Here is a 27,449-nt window from a genome sequence, read left to right as displayed (position 1 = left end):
TCACCACCACTGCTATATTTATTTGTGAATTGGGTTTTCCCTGGAGAAAGTGTGAACTTCAAAATAGCACAATGGTATCTTGAACAGTTGAAGTGTGTAAGTAAGTATGGGCTAGTTGTACAGAATAGTTCGTACAGTAAATTTTCTTGGTGAATAAAACAGCAGAAGAAGTGTAGAGATGGACACATAGCAGACTTAAGCCTTCTCAACGGGGCAGAGCACAGACATCGAAGGGCATTGGGGGTGTTGTAAACCCAACTGCAGGGGTAAGGTCCAGGTCTTCTCTAGAGGTGCCAGGGGCTGGCTGGAAGGTGAATCTCTGCATAAGAGTTGTAAAGAAGAGGAAAAGCTCCATTTTGGCAAGGGTCTCACCTGCACACTGCCTCCGACCTGTAAGCAACAATCACAAATTAGCAGCAATGCAAAAATCATTGAAATGAAGGAAATTTGTTTAGGATTAAAAACTATATCTTGTATGAAGCAGAGTAGACCTATTGGAAGAGGAATAGAGAGATTATGCATCTATGGAAATACACACTTAGAAGAATGCAGCATTCAAAAGGAACCATGCTGTGTATATAGAGCTACACAATCAATTCCAGGCATTAATCCTGGAACAGGGGTGATTGCAAGTCCCAGGCAGCAATGGGTTCCCAAAGGGGAGGGAGATGTGTGCTGATAGTAGGTTGCCACATACCCCCCACCCACATTTTTTCAGTTTTTTTTTTTTAAAAAAAAACTGGTTTACTCATGAATTTTAACGGATTAACCAAATCCCCATGAGTGTCCACTGAAGTTTATTGATGTATTTCTTAATTATATTGTGTTATGGAATTGCTCTTCATAATTTGCTAAAAAAAGTTTAAACACCCCCCCCCGCCCCCCCCCCCCCCCAAAATTCTTTTCCTCTCCAAGGTCCTCTAGGGACAAACAAAGTCCTCTATTCCCCAACAGTTTTCTGAATGTGCCATTTGATGCTTTTACATTATTTGTTTCAGATATTATTCAATTAGAAAACTTCAGAGAATGGATGGAAGAATGGAATTGTGGTCTAATTTGTATGGAATAATTTTTGCATATAGCAATAGTTCTGACTTGTGCTCAGTTATAATTTTATTTTTCTTCCGTTCCATAAACGATTTCCAATTGTTCTCTTTCATATCTCCATTTCATCACATATTTCCAGAGTCGTATGTGCCATCTGTACTAACTGGTAAAACCTTAATTGTTTTTATAACTTTGAACAAGATCCTCAGGTAATGTTTTGTTTCTCACAAAAATAATACCTCATTGTCCTGAGGAAAAAAACCTTTCCTTGTGCATTGCTGAGAACGAAGTGGCCTGGACATCCCATTGCAGAATTGAATGAGTGGTCTAGGTGTTGGGTGGAATAATTCCCTACAGAGTGTCCTTTAGAACTGTTTGTAAAATAAATCAACATGCTTAAAATGGATGAATGAATTGAGTCCGCTCTGGACACACAAAAGATACTACCTGCAGCGAAAGGCATGAAGGCGTCTCTCTTAATAAAGTTCCCCTCAGGATCGATGAAATGTTCAGGATAGAATCTAAGTGGTTTCTTCCATTGAGAATCATCGTGGAGCACAGAGGATAGCAATGGAATGATGTGGGTTCCCTGTAGGGTCAAATGTGATGGTTATTTTGATACAATTACATAGAAGGCTCTGCTGTAATCCTTAAAATCTAAAATTGGCTTCACATATACTGAGATAAATGTCTTGGTTCAAAAGAAATAAGATCTGAGTTAGCTAGATTATCTTGAATCCAGAAAATCTTCAAGACAATATGTAACAAATTAGATTTAGTTATCTATTACTGGCAGACTCTGGTGCTCGAGTCAGCAGGTTTTCCCAGTTTTTTGTGGTAAAATTAGGTGCCTCGGCTTATATTCTGGTTGGCTTATACTCGATTATATACAGTAGATTTAGTTATCTATTACTGGCAGAATCTGGTGCTCAAAAGTTTTAAAAAAATTACCCATATTTCATTGTATAATAGTTGCCACCAAATAATAGTCGCATTGCCATGTTTTGGGTGCCAAAATTGTATTGGTGTTTTCCTTGCATAGTAGTTGCATCCCCATTTGTGTCTGATTTCTCCCTTCCTTCTGTCTTTCTCCATTTAAAAATCATAAAATAGAGGTCTTCGAAGCTCCACTCTTCTGTCTTCCCTCCTCCTTCCTCCCTTAGGAGCTTTATTGACATTTACAAAACTTGGAATTGAGTGTCAGAGATAGGAGGAAGGCTGGGCTATTCGAGTTCCAGAGACCGACATTCAGATTTTTAAAGCTGTCTTAAGGTCTCAGAGGAAGGAGAAATAAGATAGGAGACCTCCATTTTATAGTTTCTAAACTTCCTTGCCTTCAAAGAAAGGAGGAAGAAAGGGAAAATCAGCACCAAATGGTTCTGAAGTTACAAACAAACAAACAAACAGAAACAGATATTTTCCACGTGTAATAGTCACACTCCCTTTTTTTTATTGGAAAAAGGGGAAAAGTGTGACTACTATGCAATGAAATATGATATGTTGCTTGACATATAACATAATGTTAGAAACAAACCACTGTGCTAAAACTTCAACGTGATTAATATAAGTACAGTAATCCGATCACCTTTGGGATGAAGTAGCCTTTAAGAGTAACATCCACAGTGGTTGCACGTGGCACACTGGTTGGGAGAATATTAGCATATCTTTGAACTTCATGAATTACTGCATCTGTATATGGCATTTTTTTTCGGTGTTCAGCCCGTGGCTGAGCAGACCCAATAGTGACAGCAATTTCTTCTTGAACCTTACCTGGAAAACAGAACAATTCTTTCTAGTAAGATCATGACATTTCACATTTCATCAACATTGTTCATTATCACACAGTTGTCATTTATCATATTATTTCTATGTTTTCTTGATTAACATTCACAAATCTCTATTGATTTAGTATATTTTCAGCTTTGAATCTTAATTTATGCCATGTGGGAAGAAAATTATCACTACAATGAGAATATGTCATTTTATGCCAAGGGTCCCCAAACTAAGGCTCATTTTCCTGGCTCCTGCCCTCAGTTTTAGACTTAGGCTTCCCCAAGTCTGAAATGACTTGAAGGCACACAACAATAACAATCCTAATTAACTTGACTATCTCATTGGCCAGAAGCAGGTCCACAGTTCCCATGAAATCCTGATAAGTGTGATGATTCATGGGCCTTGTAGTCCTGTTCCTAGTACTATTGTGGCAGACGAAGAGGAAAACATGGGATTTCCGCTGTTTCAGCCAGAATCGGAGCCTCTCCACCTGGAGGATGTTTGTCCTCAAGAATGTAGCCAAACAGGCCTTGGGCAGAATTCCCCCCCGTTTTCCCGGAGGGACAATTATAATAGAGATAGAGGAGCCAGAGAGGCTAATCGCCGGAGCCTGAGAATCGCTGCCAAACAAGTAGCTGATTAGGTCTGCTTCCCTTGGGAAATTCTAAGGAGTCATGCATCTGGACAGAGTTGGGTTTCGCTTCTCGTTCTCTAGGGAAAGTGTTCTGTTGGCGGGAAAACGAGACCCAATATAGGTGCTGGTCGCAAGGGGAACTTTGCGGAGTCAATTGTTCAGCTTGAGGAGAGAGATCGTGTGTGGACTTCGTAACCCCAGTTCCTTGTTTCCCGGATCAAGTTTCCAGCCTTGCCTTGTTTCACGGACTTCCTTGGACTCTGTTCATGTTTCATGTTTGCCTCGTTTCAAGTCTTTGATCTAGCCAAGAATCAAGTTTATTTTCCAGCCTTGTTGTCAAGCTACATTGGACCTTAAAGACTCTGTCATTCCCCACACTATTGCTTGGCAAAGTGTGTGTTTCGGTCAAGTGGATTATAACTTTGGACTCTAATATCTTATATTGGACAATACATTTCTGGACTATATTTGACCTCATCTGAAAGGTCTGCTTCTGAACTTTATTCTTCACTTGTTTTTATTGACTTTATATATTTCGATAATAAAGATATTAGATAGATTCTGGCCTCTGTGTAAGGTTATTGGTGCTCTGCAGCCTGGGTCCTGACAGTTTGACTCCGCCACCTTAAGCACCAAACAACCTAAGGCCAGAATGTCTACAGGAACCGGAGCGGAGGCTCAACCGGCCAGTTACACCATTTCCCAAGAAGAATTCAATAGAATCCGTGATACTCTCCGAACGCAGGAGGGTGAAATACTGGGCTTGAAGGAACGCGGAGTGCGTCTTCCTGCCCTAGCGCTACCAACCAAGTTTTCTGGAGAAGATTCCAAGGTTCATGTTTTCCGTCGCCAGTGTCAGGCGTACTTAGAAGCCCGCCAAGCCGAATTTGCCCAAGAAGATGTCAAAGTGGCATGGATCTACAGTCTCCTAGATGGGCCTGCGGCCAATTGGGTGACGGCGCTGTTTGATGCGGGTTCCACGCACCTAAGCTCTGCGCAAAGTTTCTTGAACCACCTTAGAAAGACCTGGGGGATCGAAGACGACGAGGAGGCGGCCGGCCATAAACTCCAGCGTCTCTTCCAAGGGGACAGGCCGTTGTCCCGGTACATAGCCGAGTTCCGGGTGCTGGCTCAGAGCACCGGCTGGAACGATATAGCCCTTAGAGGACAGTTTCGCGAGGGCCTCAACTTCGAGATGCAGGAAGAGATCTCTAAGGTGGATCCTCCAGGGACTCTTGAGAGACTCATCAGCCAGTGTTTACGTGCCGAAGCCCTGATAGCCAACAAAAAACAGTGGCTCCGAGGCCAGAGTGGAAGAGCCGGAGTGAAACCCCCCGCTTCTGCCAGTTTTCAGCCACGTCCAGCATGGAGATCCCCACCGCCAGCCCCAAACCCCATGGGTAGCGAGGAGGAGCCAATGCAGTTGGGCAATGTGCGCCCCAGACTGGATGTTGCCGAAAAGGCCCGCCGCCAACGTTTGAATTTGTGTTGGTACTGCGGGAATGGGGGCCACTTCGCCAGAGAATGTCCAGCCAAAAGGAAGCCCGCCGCCCGCCTGGCGGCGGCGTCCTCCGTGGAGCCGGAGGCGGCTGGGGCAAAGCCGGCGGGGGAAGCCAGCGACCGGGCGTAGAGAGGCTCGCCAACCCGGTCAAAAACCCCACTCAAGAGCCGCAAACCGGGGTCCTATTTCTCCTGGTGGTCACGCTGTGGTCAGTGAAAAAAGGACCCGTCATGATCCATGCCATGATAGATTCAGGGGCAACAAACAACTTCATCGATAGAGAGTATGCCGACTCTCTGGGATTACAATATCATGATTTCAAGAATGCCCGGGTGGTGCAGGCCATAGATGGCCGTCCCCTAAAGACAGGTCCAGTAAGCCAATGGACTGAACCCACCAGGATGTGGATAAGGGAACACATGGAAGAAATTTCCTTCTTCGTTACCGAGGTTCCCCACTTCCCTGTGATTTTGGGGATTCCATGGCTGACACTCCACGACCCAAACATCTCCTGGTCCAACAGAGAACTACAGTTTGCCTCAAGATATTGCCAAAACCATTGTCTAGTAGCCAAGGTCTGTCATGCCACGGACGCTGAGCCCATCATCACCTTGCCCAAGAAATATTCGGACTTTTGGGATGTTTTCAATGAAAAGGAAGCCGAGAAACTACCCCCACATAGACCCTACGACTGTGCCATTGACTTGGTGGAGGGGGCCCCGATTCCGCGAGGACACCTCTACTCCCTGACTGAACCAGAGCAAGAAGCTCTCAGGGAGTTTATAGAGTCAAACCTTCGCAAGGGGTTCATCAGACCCTCTCAATCCCCAGCTGCTTCCCCAGTGATGTTTGTGAAAAAGAAGTCAGGGGACCTACGCTTGGTTGTGGACTATAGAGCGTTGAACAATATCACGAAGCGGAATCGCTACCCCCTGCCTTTGATCTCAGACCTATTAGACCGGCTTCGAGGGGCCAAGGTTTACACCAAGCTGGATCTCCGGGGGGCTTACAATCTAGTTCGCATCAGAGAAGGGGACGAATGGAAAACCGCCTTCCAGACCAAATTCGGATTATTTGAGTCCCTAGTCATGAATTACGGTTTATCCGGAGCTCCCGCAACATTCCAGCATTTTGTCAACGATATCTTCCAGGATTATCTAGATCGGTTCTTGATCATATATTTGGACGATTTTTTGGTGTTTTCTAGATCACAATCGGAGCACGAGCAACACGTCAGAATGGTGCTACAACGATTGCGGGATCATGGACTATATGCCAAGTTAGAAAAATGCGCCTTTGATCTGCAAGAGGTAGACTTCCTGGGATACCGCGTCTCGCCACTAGGGCTCTCCATGGACCCGGCAAAGGTTTCAGCAGTATTGGAATGGCGGGCGCCAACCAACAAGAAGGAAGTGCAGCGCTTCTTGGGGTTTGCAAACTACTACCGCAAATTCATCCCAGACTTCGCTCGCTGGTCTGACCCAATTACCAGCTGCATCCGTGGGAAACAGCCTTTCCGCTGGACGGAGCAAGCAGAGAAAGGGTTCCACCAGCTAAAGCAGTTATTCACGACCCAGCCAATTCTACAGCACCCTGATCCTAAAACCCCTTTTGTTGTGCAGGCTGACGCCTCTGATGTGGCAATTGGGGCTGTACTCATGCAGCCAGTGGGAGAACATCTTCATCCTTGTGCCTATTACTCCCGTCAACTAACAGCCCCAGAGAGAAATTACACTATTTGGGAGAAAGAACTTTTGGCCATAAAGGCAGCTTTTGAAAATTGGAGACATTGGTTAGAAGGGGCCAAATTTCCCATTGAAGTTCATACTGATCATCGAAATTTAGAGCACCTAAGGACCGCACGAAAGTTAAATCAAAGGCAGCAGCGCTGGGCCTTATTCTTTGAACGTTTTGATTTCCAGATCCATTATGTAACCCCGGCGCAGACCAAGCAGACAGATGCTCTATCACGGAAACCAGAGTATGCTGCAGGACGCAGAGAGACCTCAGAATCTAGATTGCTGCAACCCGAAAACTTTGCCACACTCACAGTGGGAAACACGAAATCCACTTCAATTGAACCAACTCCCTCTAACCCAGAATCCCTTTGCGCTCAAGAAATTAGAGCCAGTCAACAGGCAGATGCCTGGGCTCAAGAACAGATTCGCCAAGGACTATGTTTCCCTTTCTCACTTAAGGATGGGCTACTATGCTACAGGAATCATGTTTACATCCCTCCAGGTCCAGGCAGAGAAAAAGCACTTCATCTGTGTCATGACAGCAAGCCAGCAGGGCATTTTGGACTTTTTAAAACCATGCACTTGATCCTACGAGATTTTTGGTGGCCCAAGATCCGCAAGGATGTGGAGAAATATGTCAATACCTGTCCTGTATGTCAGCGTTCCAAGACACGAAGGGAGAAGCCGTCAGGGCTACTGCATCCCCTTCCCACTCCTTCTCGCCCATGGGAGATAATTTCTGCGGATTTTATCACTGACCTACCACCCTCCCTTGGATTCACCACGATCCTAGTGGTGGTGGACCTTTTTACCAAGTTGGCCCATTTCATTCCCTGCGATGGTCTCCCCACGGCCAAAGAGACTGCAGATTTATTCCTTCAACATGTTTTCCGACTACATGGATTGCCCAAGAGTTTAGTCACTGACCGTGGATCTCAATTCACCTCTCGTTTCTGGAAAGCACTACAGAAACTATTGGGCATAGACTCTCGTTTATCTTCAGCTCACCATCCCCAAACGGATGGGCAAACTGAGCGCACCAATGCCACTTTGGAACAATACCTTCGCTGTTATGTAAACTACCAACAGGACAATTGGGCTTCCCTGTTACCTCTATTGGAATTTGCTTACAACAATGGTGTCCAGGCTTCAACTAAAGAAACCCCGTTCTTTGCAAACTACGGCTTCCATCCACGTTTCTTTCCTTCTGTCATTGAAACTTCAGAAGTCCCTGCAGCGGAGGACTGGCTGCAAGAACTCACAGCGGTGCAACAACTCTTGCACCAACAACTGGATCAAGCCAAGGAGGACTATAAACGCCACGCTGACGGCCATCGCCAGCCGGGCCCCGAGATCAAGGTAGGAGATCGGGTTCTGTTGTCCACTCGCTTTTTGCCCTCCCACCGTCCCTGCCGGAAGTTAGATGCCCGTTTCATTGGTCCCTACCCAGTGGTGGCGCAACTTAACCCCGTGACTTTCAAACTCCAACTTCCGCGCTCCATGCGCATTCATCCGGTGTTCCATCGTTCCCTGCTCCTTCCGGCGGATGGTGTACGCCCTGATGCGAGCCGGCCGGCCCCCGCCACTGTTTTGGTGGACGGGGAGGCGGAATTCGAGGTTCAGGACATTTTAGATTCTCGCTTTCATCGCCGCCGCCTCCACTATCTCATTGACTGGGTGGGTTTTGGCCCCGAAGAACGCTCTTGGGAAGACGCTTCCACAGTCCATGCCCCCGACTTAGTCCGCCGCTTCAATCAGGCCTACCCTGCCAAGCCGCAGCCCCGCGACTCGAGGAGAGGGGCCATGTTTGAGGGGGGCCTTGAGGGCGGGGATAGTGTGATGACTCATGGGCCTTGTAGTCCTGTTCCTAGTACTATTGTGGCAGACGAAGAGGAAAACATGGGATTTCCGCTGTTTCAGCCAGAATCGGAGCCTCTCCACCTGGAGGATGTTTGTCCTCAAGAATGTAGCCAAACAGGCCTTGGGCAGAATTCCCCCCCGTTTTCCCGGAGGGACAATTATAATAGAGATAGAGGAGCCAGAGAGGCTAATCGCCGGAGCCTGAGAATCCCTGCCAAACAACTAGCTGATTAGGTCTGCTTCCCTTGGGAAATTCTAAGGAGTCATGCATCTGGACAGAGTTGGGTTTCGCTTCTCGTTCTCTAGGGAAAGTGTTCTGTTGGTGGGAAAACGAGACCCAATATAGGTGCTGGTCGCAAGGGGAACTTTGCGGAGTCAATTGTTCAGCTTGAGGAGAGAGATCGTGTGTGGACTTCGTAACCCCAGTTCCTTGTTTCCCGGATCAAGTTTCCAGCCTTGCCTTGTTTCACGGACTTCCTTGGACTCTGTTCATGTTTCATGTTTGCCTCGTTTCAAGTCTTTGATCTAGCCAAGAATCAAGTTTATTTTCCAGCCTTGTTGTCAAGCTACATTGGACCTTAAAGACTCTGTCATTCCCCACACTATTGCTTGGCAAAGTGTGTGTTTCGGTCAAGTGGATTATAACTTTGGACTCTAATATCTTATATTGGACAATACATTTCTGGACTATATTTGACCTCATCTGAAAGGTCTGCTTCTGAACTTTATTCTTCACTTGTTTTTATTGACTTTATATATTTCGATAATAAAGATATTAGATAGATTCTGGCCTCTGTGTAAGGTTATTGGTGCTCTGCAGCCTGGGTCCTGACAATAAGTTTATGTTGGTTAAAATTGTTCCTATTTTAAAATATTATATTGTTCTTTCATTGTTGCTGGGGGGGTTTGCACTACAAATAAGACATGTGCAGTGTGCATAGGCATTTGTTCGTATTTTTTTTTCAAATGATAATTCAGCCCCTCAACAGTCTGAAGGATTGGGGACCGGCCCTCTGCTTTAAAAGTTTGAGGACCCCTGTACTAAGCCATGGAGGTATACTCTTTACATTCATGGGGAGCAATAATATCTTGAAAATGGGAAAGTGCTAACTGATGAAATGTTGAGACTGTGAGTGTGGGTGAGAGAGATGTGAAAATGGCATATAAAACAAAATTCATAAATCTGGCCCCAGAGCATGAGCAGAAACCATCACCCTCCTTTTCCCTGTCTCCTTTTTAATGCAGTAGCATTGCTTTAATGCTCCTATGCCATCAACCGTGCAGGACAGGCCACATTGTCCGAATGCCCAATACTCCCAACTCAAGAATGGAAAACATAATGTTGGTGGGCAGGAAAAGAGATTTAAAGATGGGCTTAAAGCTAACCTTAAACACTGTGGCATATGCACTGAGAACTGGGAAGCCCTGGCCCTTAAGTGTTCTAAGTGGAGGTCAGCTGTCAGGTGAGCCTGAAGTTGGGCCTGTTTAGCCTGTGATTGTACCTGCACCTGATCTGTCAGATGCATAAGCGTTGGGGCAGGATGCAGCCAGAGTTGGATGAGGCTGCTGTTCCTGCACAGTCAGAGTTTGTTCCTGAGAATTCTGGGAGCAAGCATACAATAGTTTCAAGCAGGCAGTTTGAATCGCATTCCTTGGGAGAGTTGAAGTCGAGTTGTCCCTTGGTAGATGGGCATTTCAGTTGTGATAAGAGTAATGAGGTTGACAGAAAGAAAGCAATATGTCAACAGAGACAAGAAATTGAGGTTTTGAGAAGAAGCAGAAGGTTGCTAATGAGAAAGGGTTTTGAGAAAACTTCCCATGGAAAGAGGCCTTGATTTCAGCTTCAAGAGGAACCGCTTCTGAGAGAGATTTTCAGAGGTGGTAACTTTGCACATCGAGAGTGTTGTTCCTGCTTATGGACTCATGCTTCCTGCTTCATAGAATCCTGTTTCATGTTCCTGTGGACTTTCATGCCAAGTTCATGTAGCCTTGTATCTTGAGTTTTGTTCCAGTTCTTGCTCCTGTGGAATTTTGGATTATCCAGTCATTGTTCCTGAAAGTTGCAGTTTAGAGTTCTGTTCTTTGTTCCAGTTTTGTTCCTGTTTCTTGGACTAATCTTGATACCTTGTTGAAGTTTATTCTTGTGTTTGACTTTCATGGACCCATGCTTCGAGACTCTCCAGTATCTTGTACCTGGTGGACTAAAACCTTGTTTCATTGACTTTGAAATTTGATTTGCTATTGTTTACATATATTCTTCAATACACAACTTGCTTTGCTTATAGTCTGGGGCTCCAGCGTGGTTTGAGGTGTCTTTGCAGTCTAGGGGTGCAACACCCTTGCCCTTGAGTGCTCTAACTGGAGGTCAGCTGTGACCAGCAGTGCTGGGGAATTTTAAGAGACACAAATGGAGGGCAAAAGGGAGAAAAATGCCAAGAGAAAGGTGTGCCAAGCCAACCCTGACCAGTAACGCCTTCCACCTGGAACGCGATGTCCTCATTGTGAAAGAACATGCGGGTCAAGAATAGGACTCCACAGTCACCTACTGTGATGTCTCATGGGCCATGGAGTCCTGATCCCAGTGCCATTGTGGCTGATGAGGAGGAAAACAGGGGATTTTTGCCGGCTCAGCAAGAGCCGGAATCTTTCCAGATGCCTGTTGTTGATGATTCTACCCGAGAGCCCATTAAGGAAGACCTTGAACAGGCCTTTCCCACTGCCTCCCCTCCTTTTCCTAGGAAACAGTTCTATGCGGCAGGCAGGGGCGAGAAAGAGCAGGTTCGGAGGAGCTTGAGATTAGCAGCTAAACAAGACGTTAATTAGCCATGTTCCCCTGGGAAATTCTAGGGAGGAACGCATCTGGAGGGAGATGTGTTTTGCTCTCCTTTCCCTTGGGAAAGGAAGCTCAGGACACCTGCTTTGCAGAGAAATGAGACTGAGTTAAAAGTGCCCGACACGAAGAATTCCGTGCAGAGTCAACAGATCAGCTTCAGGAGTGATTTCGTGTTTCCAGCCAAGAGTGGACTTCGCGAAGTCCGCAACTTCAGTACCTTTGCCTTGCCTTGCCTTGCCTAGCCAAGTATTCAAGAATTATATTGCCTTGCTTCCAGCCTTGGACCTTGTTTCTAGTATCAAGCCTTGTTTCTAGTTCTTGCTGTGGACTTACTTTGAACTTTGGAGAGATTTTGGATGTTTCCCCACTCTATTGCTTGCAAATAGAGTGTGTTTCGGTTTGGATTTATAACTTTGGACTCTAATAAAAAATATTGGACAATATAATTTTGAACTATTTCTGACCTTCCCTGAAAGGTCTTTTATTGGACTATATTTCCTACTTGTTTTTATTATTCTTACATATTTCCTTAATAAAGATATTAGATAGTTTTTGGCCTCCGTGTGTCGGTTCTTAGTGCTCTGTTGCCCCGGGCGTGACACCTACATACCCACCGCCAAGACACTACACTTGGAAAACCATCATGCTCGGATAACGAGGGATAGCAGTAATAGCCAACTCTAGCTATTTATCCATATTTTTACTTCAACTGTCCTAATTCCTATGCAGAATGGAAATAACGGTCTATTGGAATAATGTCAACAAAGGAAACTCACGTTGAATTTCTGGGTGCTTCATCATTAGCAAAAGGGCCCAGCGTAGGGTGGTGGAAGTGGTCTCCATGCCAGCGGCAAATAAATTACCCACAAGGCTTTGTAGATTTTCATTATGGAAATATTCATTAACATTGTTGTTCTTCTCCTACGTTGAAAAAAGAAACAATGGTTGAAAACAAAAGGAGTGACAATCTTCCATGTGCATATGTCAAAATACATACTGAGAAACAGGAATAAACTTAATATTCATGGTGATGGAAAAAGTAGAGACCTTGGATACATTACATTATATATTTATTGTGTTATATTAATTTATTATACAGCGTGGGCCAAAAGTCACAAAGAAATTTTCAGTATTTAATAACTCCTTTATTTTTTGTTTTAAATTTACAACACAATAGCATTATAGACAGAATATGTAATGAAAATAAAATTGGTTGTAAAATCTTTTTTTCCAAAAAATTACTGAAAACAGATGCTCTCATGACTTTCGGCTCCCCCCGTACATTTATAACACATTTATTGGCCGTTGTTTTGTTAGGTCTAACATATGTCTGCATGGAACCTGCACTAGGCTGAACCATTTAGCATTCTTCACCACAATTTACCGATCAATCTCTGAAGCCCGCGCCCCCCCCCCCCCCATTTTTCCATGCTTTGTAGGGAACAGACAGGATCACAGAATAATGTGACTATGGTTTTATAGCCAGATGTGCAACTATCAGCCATGTCACACAGCCGCCAGAGGTGTTCTGCTTCATAGAGGGGGTAGGGAATCTGGCACCCCATGCCTCGCATTGCCCGGCTCCAGCTGAGGACGATCAGAAGGGGAGAAGCGTGAGTGTACATGGAGCATGCAGCTTGCCCCCATGAATTCTAATGGCAATACGGGAGCCCTCTCATGTTGCTCTGGTGACGGCATGCACCAGCTCAGTGCTCCTTGGTGCAGCTCAGTGCTCCTTGGTGCAGGATGCTGAATTTAGCCCCGTGTAAAGAGGTCACATGACAGTAGTGTGGAGACCCCAGGAGAACTCCAACAAATCACAGCCCTAATGTCTACAGGAATATTTAATATCTATATCAGAGTAGAGGTGCCTTGAGTTAACATAAAACTTGAGGGCCTGCCTCCAGGGGCAAACCAAGAATGGGCAATTTGGAAGTCCCTAAACAGACTGAGAAGCGGAGTGGGCAGATCAAAAGACAACCTGGTAAGATGGCACTACCTGGAGGAATCTTCCACCTTGTGTGACTGAGGAGCTGAACAAACAACTCCTCATATGTATGCTTGCCCACAATGCCCTGCCTCATGCACGGAGGAGGAGTTGTTTAAAGCTACGGACAATGCGATTGCTGTTGCCCGCTTTTGGTCCAAAACTATTTAGCTGTTTGTGATTCCTTTATTTTATCACTTTTAAACTTATTTATTATGTTTTTTATTTTGTGTCAAAAGCTTTTGACACAAAATAAAAAACATAAATCTTAAGAAGCAGAGGTGAAAACAAGAGAGAAGCCATGAACCAAGAGGGTCCTTCTGTCTCTAATTGCTCTATATAGAGATTTTAATGTGTCCAGCTCCAACAATGTTGCATTTCACATCTACTTACAAGGAGACATTTTGGCAGTCTTGCATGCTCCCCATGAAACATGGAATGGTTGTGTGGGGCCTCTGAAACTGTTAGTAAGTGGGGTGAGGTTGGGCACTGAGGAGGAAGGAAGTGAATAATAATCCTTTCAGTGTTCTGAAAAGTACATGCTCACATGCATATCTTGTTAATAGGTTGCCATCTTTAATACTCTATATTTTTGTGATCAAGATGATTTTGCAGAAAATCCTTACTGTTAACAGACATAAGAGCATTTAGAAAATGTTGGGTTTGTTTATATGAAAATGTCAACATTCCTCCCCTTGAAAAGACTTCGTTACCTCTTGCTGTCGGATAAGAAAGGTATCGACAAAGCTCCGCTGGTCATTTTCATCCAGCTCTTTGAGGTGATTCATGAATGTAGCCTTTATGAAAGCACAAAGCTCCTCTCTGTTATCAAGGACAGTTTTTCGACCACCAGAAAGGAAACCGAGAGCAGGAAACATATTATAAAACTGAAACATGACCAAAAAAAAAAAAAAAAGAAGAAGAAGAAAGTTTCCTGAAAAAATATATTCTTTCAGGCAAATATTTTCGAATACTTTCAATATACCTCAAGGAACCTGAATTCTCAAGCAACTGACAAAAATTGAAGAAATAATACTTTAATTAAAAAATAAAATCAATTTTAGTCGAACAATGTATAACTGTTTTTGAAGTTGTTTGTCTTTATTTTGTTTTAATTACTATATTTGAATAGTAATAGCTGTGATTATGGTATGGTATCATATGGGGTTTAGTACTATTTAGGCTTATTTTTAATAGCAAATCCAAGCAACTAGAAACAGCATTTATCCAGCATCTATCAATCTCCATAGGTACCAGCTAAATGGGGTCCCTTCCACACAGATGTATAAAATCCACATTGAACTCGATTATATGGCAGAATGGACTAGGGGCCCATCCACACAGATGTATAAAATCCATATTGAATTGGATTATATGGCAGAATGGACTAGGGGCCCATCCAGACAGCCCCTTTAATAAGGGACTTCCCACAACAAAAAGGGGGCTGTCCAGACAACGTTTTTGGAAAACACAAATTAATTCACCACAAACCAGGAAAACCCAGGCACGGGATAAACCCACTACTTCCGCTGTCTAGATTGCAGTCCAGACAGCAGTCCCGTGGTTTTCTGGGCCAAATTGTCCCAGAAAACTGTGAGGACACCTACCCCCTCCCCAAAAGCCCACTAAACCCTTTTAAAAAGTTAAAAAAAAACTTACAGTGCCTCCATTACAGTGTTCCTGAAGCTCAAACCAAATCTCAGTATTTCCACACAGGGTTATAATCAGTAATATTTGGGGTTATATGGCTGTGTGGAAGAGCCCTTGATTGCTTACAATTGTTAGTAAACAAGAGCTATTCAGTAGTTAATCAAGTCCACGTTAGTCAAGTTATCCAGTAGGATAAAGGGAGAGGCAAGAGGGTGATTCAGCAGTCAGTAAGTCAGTAGTAAAAAACAAAACAAAAAACAAAACCCCAACAACAACAACAACTGTAGCCAGTCCAGGGTCAAGAAAACATGAATACTGGAAAGTTCTGACAGTCATAGTGATAAAATTGTTGTAAGCAACAAAGCAACTGGGAGTTTTACAGGCAGCTATCTCAAAGCATCAGATAACCCAATTTGTCAGCATCCCCTTTAAAAAGTCATGTATTTTTGCTTTAACCCAGGTGCTGTCATCAAAAGCTGTAGAGTCCTGGCAATCTGACTGTGGTTCCTTCTATGGCTCTGTGGAAGGGCCCTACATTGCACAAACCCACTGCATCACTGCCAGCTTTGGGAGTCCAAAAACAGTGTAAGATCAAAGCTTTCAGGATAAGAAGAACCCCTGCCAGAATTGGTTGAATCCATTTTTGAACAGGGACACTATTCAAAGCTACTGAATTGTCTTTGTGATGTTAGCTGGTAGGGTGTCACTGGCACATTGGTGAGTTTACAACAGAGCTACAATAGGTGTCTTCCAGTAATATTTGTCAGAACCTTCATATAAACACTGGGCAAGATAAAGTACACTACACAAAAATAAGAGTCAAAATATGCCAAAAAAGCAGAGGCATTGAGCATTGACTCCCAAGCATACAGTTCCAGATACAACCTCAGAAAATATCAAATCCAATGTAACACACCAAGCCTCCAGACAGTTCAGCAGCATATTATGGCATGAAAGGCCATTGAGAGGTCCAAGAGAACTGATAGGACTATACTCTTCTCATCCAGATACCAAAACAATCTTAGTCCTGGATGAAACACCAAATGGGTTCATATGTGTATTTGATCCTGTGACATATGGGGAAATTATTCTATTCCTCAACTTTCAGATTCTGGATTTTTCAGAATTGCAAAACCACACTAAATGCTCACTACCAGTCCATGCTATCAAGACATGCAATACTTGTGGGAGTAAAAAAAGTGAGATTACCAGGATTGAGGGGCTTCCAAAAAGCCGGATATTATCACTGAATAACTTCAGTAATCTTTGAAATGTAGGATCTTCATATTCATATCGCCTGCCAAGTAGTATCGATACTATAATGTTGGCAACAGCTGCATTCATGATTGCAGTTGTCTCAAATGGTTTCCCTATACAGCAAATAGAAAATTAAAACAAAAATGCTTAGAGGAAAATAGGTTATAAAAGGATATCAACCTTAAATTTTCTTTTCATAGATTTAAAATCCCTCAGGCAGCCTTCCCATGTATATGCTGTGTTCATTTTAGATACTGAGTCTAAGTTCTGATATATTGAGGATTATGTTAGCAAGGAACTGCTCCAAAGATTTCTAGTGTCTCAGGAACACTTGAGGGTTCCTAAACCATGTTGACATAGGCCTTGGCTACTCCAGTTTAAACTCCAGTTTATAGGAAAACTCCAGTTTAAAACACTCTGAGGCTGATCCAATGCAGTCACAGGAATCCTTTGCCTTTTCACACTGTTAGCCAGTCTAGGGGAGCACGGGAGCGATTTTGTCCCCACCAACAAGCAACTCTCTTCCAGAGGCTTGCTGCTGACATCACTTTTCTGGTCACATGATTCATTATCTCAGCAAGCGATATGCCCTTAAACTGTTTGGTGATGTGGACAGTGGATTGGGCCAGATCCACCTGTCCAAATCCCCAACATGCCTGGAAGCCCCCATCTTATCCATTAGTGGCGATGTTTTTTTTTATTACTTTAACTTTTATCTGGTTATATTATGGTGTTATATTGTATTACTGTGTTTTAATCTGTTTATTTAGATTGATCATTGTGTTGATACTGGTTTATAGTTATTTATACTGGTTTTAACTTGTCATACTTTGTTTCTGCTTTTGGGCTTGGCCCCATGTTAGCCACCCCGAGTCCCTTCGAGGAGATGGAGGCGGGATAGAAAAATAAGGTATTATTATTATTATTATTATTATTATTATTATTATTATTAGCTCTGTAGCTCTCTTGATGCAGTTTAACAGCTGGATGTAGCAGATGTCCTGAGTGTCTGAACCACAGATCCAGAGGCTGGATCTAAACTGCCATATAATCCAGACCAATGCACTTATCTGCATTTTGAACCTGGGTTATATGGTGGTGTAGATCCAGCCTGAGTGGTGAGTCCATTTTATTCTGGCTGTGTAGACATAACCTAGACTCAACTTTCCCAGGACAATCTTTGGAATGATTGTTCCAGGCTGGATCTACAGCTCCCTATATCCCAAGATCTGATCCCAGATTATCTGCTTTGAACTGGATCATATGAGTCCATCCCATGATGCAGAAGAAATTCCACCAGAGCTCCATGGGTAAACCATAGAGTAACTGATGTATGCCGCCACCGCAGCAACACAGGAGGCAATGAGGGAAAGCTGTGCGATCAACATAATGGGATAATGGGTCCCCTGCACACACACACCCCAAATGGGCACTGCCGAATTCCCCATGAACCATGGTGATTCTGGCAGCCTGTATCATAAAGTTCATGTCAGAGTAATTGCAGCGCAGCAGTAGTTGGATGGAATCAGTGGAATGCAGAACGGAGAGACATCAGAAACGCTGGTAAAACTATATACAAAGCAGTAATAAAGACAAACAGACTTGCAGACAATGGACACAGGACTTGACTTTCAGCAGACAGCACTCGACTCAACTCAGAACAGAACTGAACAGAACTGATGCAATCAGCAATGCACAAACACTTGTGTCTGGACACTCCCTAGCTCCAGTCACACATCAAGGTCAACACAGCTTCTTAGTAATTAACTCTTTCCAGACTATGTTACACTCTGGATGATGCAATCAGTATGCAATACAGACAAGACACAAATTTCATTTAAACACTACCAATACACAAATCCCACATTAACAGGTCATAGGGTCACCCTAGGTCAGAAATGACTTGAAGGTACACAGCAGCAACAATCCTAATTAACTTGACTATTTCATCAGCTAAAATCAAGCCACACTCCCCATTGAAATAGTGATATGTTTATGCTGATTAAAATTGTTCTTCATTTTAAATATTGTATTGTTCTTTCATGTTTTTGCACTACAAATAAGATATATGCAGTGTGCATAGTAATTTGTTCATGTTTTTTCAATGACTTCACACAAACCGTCTCCATCCATCTGCCACTAATCTGACCCATCTGTCAATTTTTAAAACACAATGTGTCAGAAGGTTTGCACATTCCTGATATATATATATACTAGCTGTGCCCGGCCACGCGTTGCTGTGGCGAAGTCTGGTGGTCTGGGAAATAAAGTATTGAGGAATTGGTGGTAGTTAAGGGCAAGGGTAAAGGTTTCCCCTGACATTAAGTCCAGTCATGTCTGACTCTGGAGGTTGGTGCTCATCTCCATTTCTAAGCCGAACAGCCGGCGTTGTCCGTAGACTCCTCCAAGGTCATGTGGGATGACTACATGGAGCGGTGTTACCTTCCCGCCAGAGCAGTACCTATTGATGCACTCACATTTGCATGTTTTCGAACTTCTGGGTTGGCAGAAGCTGGAGCTAACAGTGGGGGCTCTCTCCGCTCCCCCAATTCAAACCTGTGGCCTTTCAGTCCAGAAGTTTAGCAGCTCAGCGCTTTAACACGCTGCACCATCAGGGGATATTATTTCCTAAAGGTTGTGAATATACAAAATTTTTGATTGTTTTTGTCTGTTGGAGGCAAGTATGAATGCTGGAATGAGGAAAAATGATTAGCATGTAATGGCCTTGTAGCTTTAAAGCCTGGCTGTTTCCTCCCTGAGTGATTTTTTTGTTGGGAGGTGTTAGCTGGCCCTGATTGTTTCCCGTGTGGAATTCCCTTGTTTTCAGAGAGGTGTTGTTTGCGATATTTTATGTGCTTCTACTGTCTGTGGTCCTGAGAAAACAGAGGAATTGCCAGACTTTGATGGTGGGAATACTTTGTTGGGAGGTGTTAGCTGGCCCTGATTGTTTCTTGTCTGGAATTCCCTTGTTTTCAGAGTGGTGTTGTTTGTGATATTTTATGTGCTTCTAGTGTCTGTGGGCGTCAGAAAAGAGGATTTGCCAGACTTTGATGATGGGAATACTTTGTTGGGAGGTGTTAGCTGGCCCTGATTGTTTCTTGTCTGGAATTCCCTTGTTTTCAGAGTGGTGTTGTTTGTGATATTTTATGTGCTTCTAGTGTCTGTGGGCGTCAGAAAAGAGGATTTGCCAGACTTTGATGATGGGAATACTTTGTTGGGAGGTGTTAGCTGGCCCTGATTGTTTCCTGTCTGGAATTCCCTTGTTTTCAGAGTGGTGTTGTTTGTGATATTTTATGTGCTTCTAGTGTCTGTGGGCGTCAGAGAACAGAGGATTTGGCAGACTTTGGTGATGGGTATACTTTGTTGGGAGGTGTTAGCTGGCCCTGATTGTTTCCTGTGTCGAATTTCCCTGTTTTCAGAGTGTTGTTCTTTATTGAGTGTTCTGATTTTAGAGATTATATTGTTGTGCATTATTGTACCACAGTAATTATTTCATCTTACAATAGAATCTCAGTTATCCAACATTTGGTAATGCAATGTTCTGGATTATCCAACGTAGTGTGCGTTTTAGTAGTCAATTTTTTTGTAGTCAGTGTTTTAAATTGTGATACTTTTTCTGTCAAATTTGTTGTATAACATGATGTTTTGGTGGCTAATTTGTATAACGATTACCTAATTTGATGTTTAATTGGGTTTTCCTGAATCTGTTCTTATTATCCAAGAGATTCACTTATGCAATGTTGTGCAGGGATGTTTATGTTGGATAAGTGAGATTCTACTGTATATTTATAATTTTGTAAGGAAGGCGTTTGCGTCATCCCCGGGCACTGGAAAAGGGTAAATAAATAAGAGAAGAGGAGAAGAAGGCGCTCTGTACCTGCTCAGGGGCCAGGCGGGAGGCGTGGTGGGGTAAGGTCTGCCCTTCTCCTTTGCCCCTCCATCCCGGCCCTCCCTCTCCTACCGAAGGCGGCGCCGGTGTGGTGGTGGGTTGGCAGGCCTGGTAGGCCAGGGAAGAGCGGGCTCCGGTGGAGGCGCAGGCCCGGGGCGTAGCGGCTTCCTCCCCGCCTCGCGCTTCCCGGTGCCGGCCTCCATGTTCTTCCCGCGGAGGAGGATAGGAGGAGGCCTGAGCAGCGGCGAGGAGGAGGAGGGGGAGAACAGGGCCGGGAAGGCGGGCGATGGGGCGCTCATCCGCCGCTGCAGGGCCGAGAGGAAGGAAAAGGGGTGGGAAAGGAACCTCCACACACACAGAGAGAGGCAGGACTCGCTTTCCCAAGCGCCTCAAGCGGAGGTAACATTGTTGGCGCGAAACACCGGGAAGGTACTGAGGGAGGGGGAAAGTAGCCTTTTTTGTTTCCCAGGCGAGATGTGAGGCCAGGGGCGGGCCAGCATAGGCCCTCCGGGTGTTTTGGAGTGGAACTCCCAATTCGAGGATGGGGAGCTCAGCCTCGTGAGGCGGAGATGTGCCTTCTCCTGGCGAGTCTCTGGCTTCGGCGGTGGAGGCGGCGATAGAGGGGGAGGGAGGGGGGACGGTTTTGTGTGTGCACGCGCACGCGGGGGAAGAGTTGGGAGGATTGTGTTTGTGCGCATGCGCACATCGCCTGTTGTGTTTTTTTGGTGTTGTGATTGTGTTTTTTGTTTGTTTGTGTTGTATCTTACTGGAGGCGGGGATGATGGATTGCGTTGCCAATTTTCGAGTTTGGGGGGGCTGTAGATTTGTTGTTTTGTCCATCGCCGTGATGCCATCACTCTTTTATATATATAGATATATATATATATAATAAACAATATAATATATAATGTAATATACAAACAGTTTTGGGGGCTACACGACAAATTTTTGCTTCAAAAAGGGCCCCGTGGCCTAAAATGTTTGAGAACCCCTGTTCAAGAACATCAAAAGGAACAAACCTTTATAAGATTCCAGTTTCTTTGTCAGGGTGCTGCACTCTTCAACAATTTTGTCCTCTATGGATTTCTTGCCCATTCCGTAGTCCCGAAGTGTGGATAAGGTGAACCTCCGCATCACTTTCCAGTTCTCACCATGAGCAAAAAGAATACCTGAAAAAGATTCAAAGTTCAATTGATAGTAGGCTTGGGCTCAAATCAGTTTGAACGAAAATGATTTGTAGTTTTTGGTGGGCCATTTTAAATAATATCAGAAAACAAAATGGGGAGGAGGGAGACAAAAAGCCCAGCAAAACAGATTACGGGAGCCAGATTTTTTTCAGTTCTGGAGAGGAAGGAGTTAAGTCTGCGCTATATCTAAGGCAGGGATCTGCTGCATTCCCTGGCAGAAGCAGTGTCTTCCATTTCTTCTTGCAAAGTTCCCTCCTCCTCCAGAAAGGGAACTCGCTTTCCCAGCAGGACTTGCACAGGGCAGGCATTAAAGTTCCTTTTGGAGCATGATGGGAGTTGAAGTTCTTTTCTTTCTCTGTTTCTCAGCCAGCAAACAAGCCTGGTGGTGTCCATGTTCTGATGGGCCGAGAGTGGACACAACTGGCGACTACAATTCCTAGAACCCTCTCTGGCAGTCTTATTTTTAAAAATGTTATGGTTAAAACTTGAAATAATTCTATAAAATTAGTAGATTGGTGAGTTGCTTTGAAACTTGGCTGGCCGACAGCTGTAAATGGGATCTAAAATTGAGGTAGGTTTCATGCACATATGCCTTAAAATGGCTGAGAACTGAACTTTTAAAGGTTCCCATTGTAGCCAATGGGTCGAATCTTTGCCGAATGAAAATGGCAACACTTCTCCCAATTTGAGTAACTTCCTGTTGAACAAAATGAGGGGCCAGCTGAAAACGGACCACAAAATGGCATGGCTTTTGGCCAAATTGCACAAGTATAATTGATAGTTCTGCTGGCATTAATTCAGTATTATAATGAGCTGAAAATTTGACTTTTTATTTTCAAAAACCATCTACGAAATAAATTGTTTTACTATGTATAAATCTGCCCATTATCTCATTGTCTATATTATCTTAGGCACTTCAGTTGTAATCTGTGAAACAAAGCTTGTTTTTACTCTTAACAGGGGAATTCCAGACAAGAAATAATCAGGGCCAGCTAACACCTCCCAACAAAGGATTCCCCCAGGAGGAAACAGCCAGGATTTGAAGCTGCCAGGCTATTCAATGCTAATCAAGCTGGCCAGTTAAAACATTCACACTTGCCTGAGGCAGACAAGTTATTTCTCCCAGCCTGAACATCCCACAGATATATAAACCCCACTTCCCTAGTTTCCAACACTTCACAACCTCTGAGGATGCCTGCCATAAATGTGGGCAAAACATCAGGAGAGAATGCTTCTGGTACATGGCCATACAGCTCGGAAAACTCACAGCAACCCAGCATGGTAATATTTATAAATATTAATAAATAACAAAAATGTGCTGAAAGAACAACTTGATCTCAGTAAAGCTTTTTGACTGGACACTCCCACTATAGTCTTGTTGGTGAACTGTAGTCTAGGCTGTTAGATGGATCTGTAACTGGCTGACTGATCAAATCCAGAGAGTGCTCAGCTATCGTTGCTCTTCACCTTGGAGAGAAGTGACTACTTCAACCTGGACAAAGCAAAACCCTGAGGGACTCAACAAACCAATGGGCAAGTAACTGATCAGGAAACACTTCACCTTTAGGGCTCTCTTTCAGATAATACGGGAAATTAGGAGTTCTGGTAGAAAATTTGTTCTGCTATGCCAAAACTGTCATAACTATACTGTAAGCAATCAAAACTACCATCCGTCCATCCCCTAAGTCACAAAAACAAAACAAAATACTTCACCAAAGCCCTGTGCAAAGTCTTCAAACAATGGGATAACGGGCCTCTCAGCAAATGCGTCAGCCTGGTCCACCAGAGCCTCTTTCACCATCTCATACCCAGTCAACACTACCATTTTCTGGAATCCCATTTGGATGCTGAAGACGGGGCCATAAATCTTTGACAACTGGAATGAAATATATTTTCAATGTTGACTTGCAGATCTGTATCATGGTTCTATTGATTGTTTTTTAAAATTTCCTTAGGACATTTTTATATTGTGTAAAAAAAAAAAACCAACAACAATCCTTATTCCATATACAGTAGTCTCTCACTTATCCAAGCTAAACGGGCCGGCAGAAGCTTGGATAAGCAAATATCTTGGATAATAAGGAGGGATTAAGGAAAAGCCTATTAAACATCCAATTAGGTTATTATTTTACAAATTAAGCAACAAAACATCATGTTATAAAACAAATTTGACAGAAAAAGTAGTTCAATACACAGTAATGTTATTTTGTAATTGCTGTATATACGAATTTAGCACCAAAATATCACAATATATTGAAAACATTGACTACAAAAATGGCTTGGATAATCCAGAAGCTTGGATAAGTGAGGCTTATTCCATATACTTAGCCCTGGGATATCACCATTCATTAGAGTTATACATCTAGAAAATTTCCAGAGAACCCTAAGAGATTACTTATAAAGGACATGGAAATAGCTGGGGTAGTAAAACCATGGGCCCTTCCACACAGCCATATAACTCAGAATATTAAAGCAGATAATCCAAAATATCCACCTTGAACTGGATTATCTGAGTCCACACTCAGTCAAAGAATAGCAATGGCAGAGCATGAAATAAACACTGAGATAATAACATGGGATACAGGCTTTTAACATTGCCAGGTGTACAAATTTTAGGATTTGTTCTAATGTGGCTCAAAAAAAGCTAAAATTTAGTGGGTATTGCCCTGGCATAGAAAGAAGAGAAAACATTACCTTTAGCATTGTTCTGTGAGGCCTCTCCTGATCTATTATGTGGAGATTTCCAAGAATTGGTAAAGGCTTGGGACCCGGTGGAAGATTTTGGGAACTATAATTCCAGAAATAGCCCATTTTTAAAACCAGCAAAATTATAAGAGTAATTAGGAAAAATATTGTAATCGGATGTATCCAATCCATTTCTCCTGAAAGCAGTTTTCTGCAGCACCTGAAATGAAGGTTGCAGTATGATTTAAGTAAGGACAACTGAAATAGGGTGTACTTCTATTTTGTACAAATGCAGTATACTAGGTGATAGGCCGCCTCTGGCAAATCATTTACGTGTCTTGTTTATCAGGTTAAACAAACTATGTCCCACTTTCACAACCCCCAAATGTTGCTTTTCTTCTCCAGCTATTGAATGTTACTGTTGGGTTACTCTTTACTTTTGCAATAGTTATCCAAAATAAAACTTGTGCAAATGGGTTCAAACTCTTAAAACCACTGACCTGGCATTATTTGGAATTTCTTAAAAACAATTCTATGACCGATAAGAGCAGCACTGCACTATCGTCTTGGGTAATTATTAAGTAGCAACTAGTGAGAGATCTTTGGATGTGTACCAAAACTTCCTTAACTGTTTTACTGCCAAAATCCTAACAAATGGATTGTTAATATGGAATGAATCCAAGACAGGCCCAAAAGTAAATGGAATGTGAGGGAGGGAGGGAGGAATAAAGAGACTGAAAAGACCTGCTTTTTTCTTGTGATATTGGTGTGGGGTCTCTGAAATTATAACAGAGAATATGAGGCCCCTTCTACGTTGCCATATAATCCAGATTATCAAAGCAGATAATCCATATTATCTGCTTTGAATTGGATTATATGAGTCTACACTGCCATATTAAAGCCACAGCTTTAATGCAATAGTTACAAATCCAGGATGGATGTCTATGGAACCTTCCACTAAAACAAAATTTAAAAAGTGTATGTACAAGGAATAGTAAAAAGGTAAAACCACAAAAGACAGGTTAAAAACAATAAAAGGGTGTTTTTGAGAAAATGAAAAACAAGGATATTGTAGGGCCAATGTTTGGAAAAGATGGTGAAATTTTAAAAGGGGATAAAATGATGGAACTACGGAACACCTTCTTTGCCTTGATTTTCTCCTATAAGGAAAAGAGTGCTCAACCTGGGGAAAATGAAGCAGTTGATGCATTTGGGGAAATGCCACAAAGAACAGGTGAAGAGGCAGTACAGGAACACCTGGCTACGTTGTCCTCATATTCCAGGATCTGATCCCAGGTTATGCACTTCGAACTGGATTATATGAGTCTCCACTGTCAGACAATCTGGGAACTGAGAGAGGCATCTCCACAATTCCCTGCCTGGCCGCTGCCGCTTTAAAACCTCACCTCGGCCAGGTATACGAAGCTGAGAGGGCCGTCTCCACAGCTCCCTGCTTTAAAACCTCACCTGGGCCAGGCAGAAACAGGTGAAAGGGGCGTCTCCACAACTCCTTGCCTGGCCGCTGCTGCTTTAAAACCTCACCTTGGCCAGGTATAAACAGCTGACAGGGGCATCTGCACACCTCCCTGCCTGGCCGCTGCTGCTCTAAAACCTTGCCTGGGACAGGCATAAACAGCTGAGAACTTCTGGTCTGCATGATTGGTGCTTGGCTGACTTCTTTTCTGGTTCCTCTTGACCAGAGAAGAGGGGCGTGAGAGTGGAGGTTTGGAGGGTTTCTGCACCACCTAGTGGGGCTTTTAACATTGTAAACAAATGGCTCACCATTTTTAAGAACTTGGTATGTGGGGATTACATGCTTATTTTGACTATATTTGACCTTAAGGCCTTTTTATCGCCCCTGACTGCATTATTGGGCAGTTCTGGCTCCTTGGGAAACTATTACTATTTTTTTATTGGATCTGTATTGCCCTCAAGATTGGGACGAACTGGACTGAGGGCCTCAGACATTCAAATAGGATATATTGATATTTGGGGGACCGGGTCAGCTGGGAAGGTATAAGAAAGGGAGGGATATGATATAGAGTGGGATAGAAGGACATTAGGTCATTAGGATACTGGGAGGAGGTTATTTTTAATTTCTTAAGTTGCACCATCGTAACATTGTTTTAATTGGGTGTTTTCTTGGGTCTGTTCAATTTAAAATTGTTTTTTTTTACCATCACTGTAACCAATTAATATTGGAAGATCGGAAAGGCATGATGCGGGGGCAGGTGGGGGTCCCAGGGGATGGGGGAAACATCATCCCTGTGCTTCAAACTTATGAGAGATGCAGGAAGAAGAGGAGGCCCAGGGAGCGCATGAGATACTTCGTGGCCCCTCATCTGCCTCCCCCTCCAAATAGTCTGGGTAACGAAGAAGGCAGGTCCCTCAGGTTGAAAGTCCTGCTGCTTAATGTCAGCGTGGATGGTCAGGGTGCGCGCTGGGTGGGTTTCTTCAAACTCCATCAATCATCTTCTCCAGCAGCCTGATGAATTGGTTGCAATCGTCTGCCACACCAATTCCTCTGTTCAAATGTCAGACTCAAACACATCTGTAGTCTGAAGTCCAAACATTTATTCAATATCTATAATACATATTTACAAAGCATAGCAAAAGCCATCGCTCTGAGCTAGCATTCTCTTTACAGCCTCTTCGCTCGGCAAGTACCAGCTCAACACACAGAGAGATAAGAAAGCACATTCCTCAGTACAAAGGAAGTTCCCGACTTCCAAGGCCGGAAATCATGCCTGATAGGTCAACAGCAGGCTGTCAGTCAAAACTAGCCTGCTGTTAACTGTTTCATTACTGAAACACACACTCTTGCAAAACAGCAGAAAACACTTGATTTACATTTCATATACATACAACCATAATCCAACACTTAATGCCAGATTGGTAAATGGAAAGACGTGGGTCCCAGGATTTCTTCTCCTGCAATTCTCACAGGGTAAGCACATTTTGCTCTAACTTTTCAATTAATCTCTCATCCAATCTCAACTGTTCCTTCCCGCTCTGCAGCGAACAGAGTGAATGGTTTTTCCAAATCGGGCAGTCCTAATGCTGGAGATGACATCAATGCTTCTTTTAATGCCTTAAACGCCTGTTGACATTCTTCTGTCCACTCAAACGGATCTTCTCTTCCACCTCTCGTAGCCTGGTACAGCGGCTTAGCCAACACGGCGTAGTTGGGGATCCACTGTCTGCAATATCCTGCTGATCCCAAAAATTCCCGCACCTGTCGCCGGGTACTGGGAGTGGGGATGGCACAAACAACTTCCTTTCTTTCAGCTCCTAACATCTTCTTTCCTTCGGTCAGATGGAACCCCAAATATTTCACTGTGGGACAGCACAACTGGGCCTTTTTCCTTGATACTTTGTAACCCTTCTCTTCTAATTCCTTGAGTATG

The 27,449-nt window shown here is 43.6% G+C and overlaps 1 protein-coding gene across 1 annotated transcript; it reads right to left on the bottom strand.

Annotated features, from left to right (window-relative positions):
* Nucleotides 1–25,631, bottom strand: LOC100564302 (cytochrome P450 2K1). The gene is made up of 10 exons (XM_062984605.1): nucleotides 25,585–25,631; nucleotides 24,052–24,262; nucleotides 23,071–23,233; nucleotides 21,190–21,339; nucleotides 16,234–16,394; nucleotides 14,088–14,261; nucleotides 12,164–12,308; nucleotides 2,633–2,817; nucleotides 1,495–1,636; nucleotides 1–390 (listed from the first exon to the last, which is right to left on the bottom strand). The coding sequence occupies exons 1-10, from the start codon at nucleotides 25,614–25,616 to the stop codon at nucleotides 206–208; spliced, it is 1,548 nt and encodes a 515-aa protein (XP_062840675.1). The 5' UTR covers nucleotides 25,617–25,631; the 3' UTR covers nucleotides 1–205.
* Nucleotides 25,632–27,449: the final 1,818 nt, after the last annotated feature.

Source organism: Anolis carolinensis, chromosome 1 (genome assembly GCF_035594765.1).
Source record: "Anolis carolinensis isolate JA03-04 chromosome 1, rAnoCar3.1.pri, whole genome shotgun sequence".
NCBI classification, from domain to species: domain Eukaryota; kingdom Metazoa; phylum Chordata; class Lepidosauria; order Squamata; family Dactyloidae; genus Anolis; species Anolis carolinensis.
Note: the sequence above shows the minus strand (reverse complement) of the source record. Positions and strands in the feature narration are given on the sequence as shown.

Excerpts from the sequence above, each read along its gene's own strand:
- LOC100564302 (XM_062984605.1), bottom strand. The coding sequence starts at position 25,616 with ATGCCCCTGTCAGCTGTTTATACCTGGCCAAG. Across the intron at positions 23,234-24,051 it reads CTCACAGAACAATGCTAAAG|TTGTCAAAGATTTATGGCCC; the intron begins GTAATGTTTTCT and ends ATTTCATTCCAG. Across the intron at positions 16,395-21,189 it reads GAAACTGGAATCTTATAAAG|GGAAACCATTTGAGACAACT; the intron begins GTTTGTTCCTTT and ends TTTGCTGTATAG.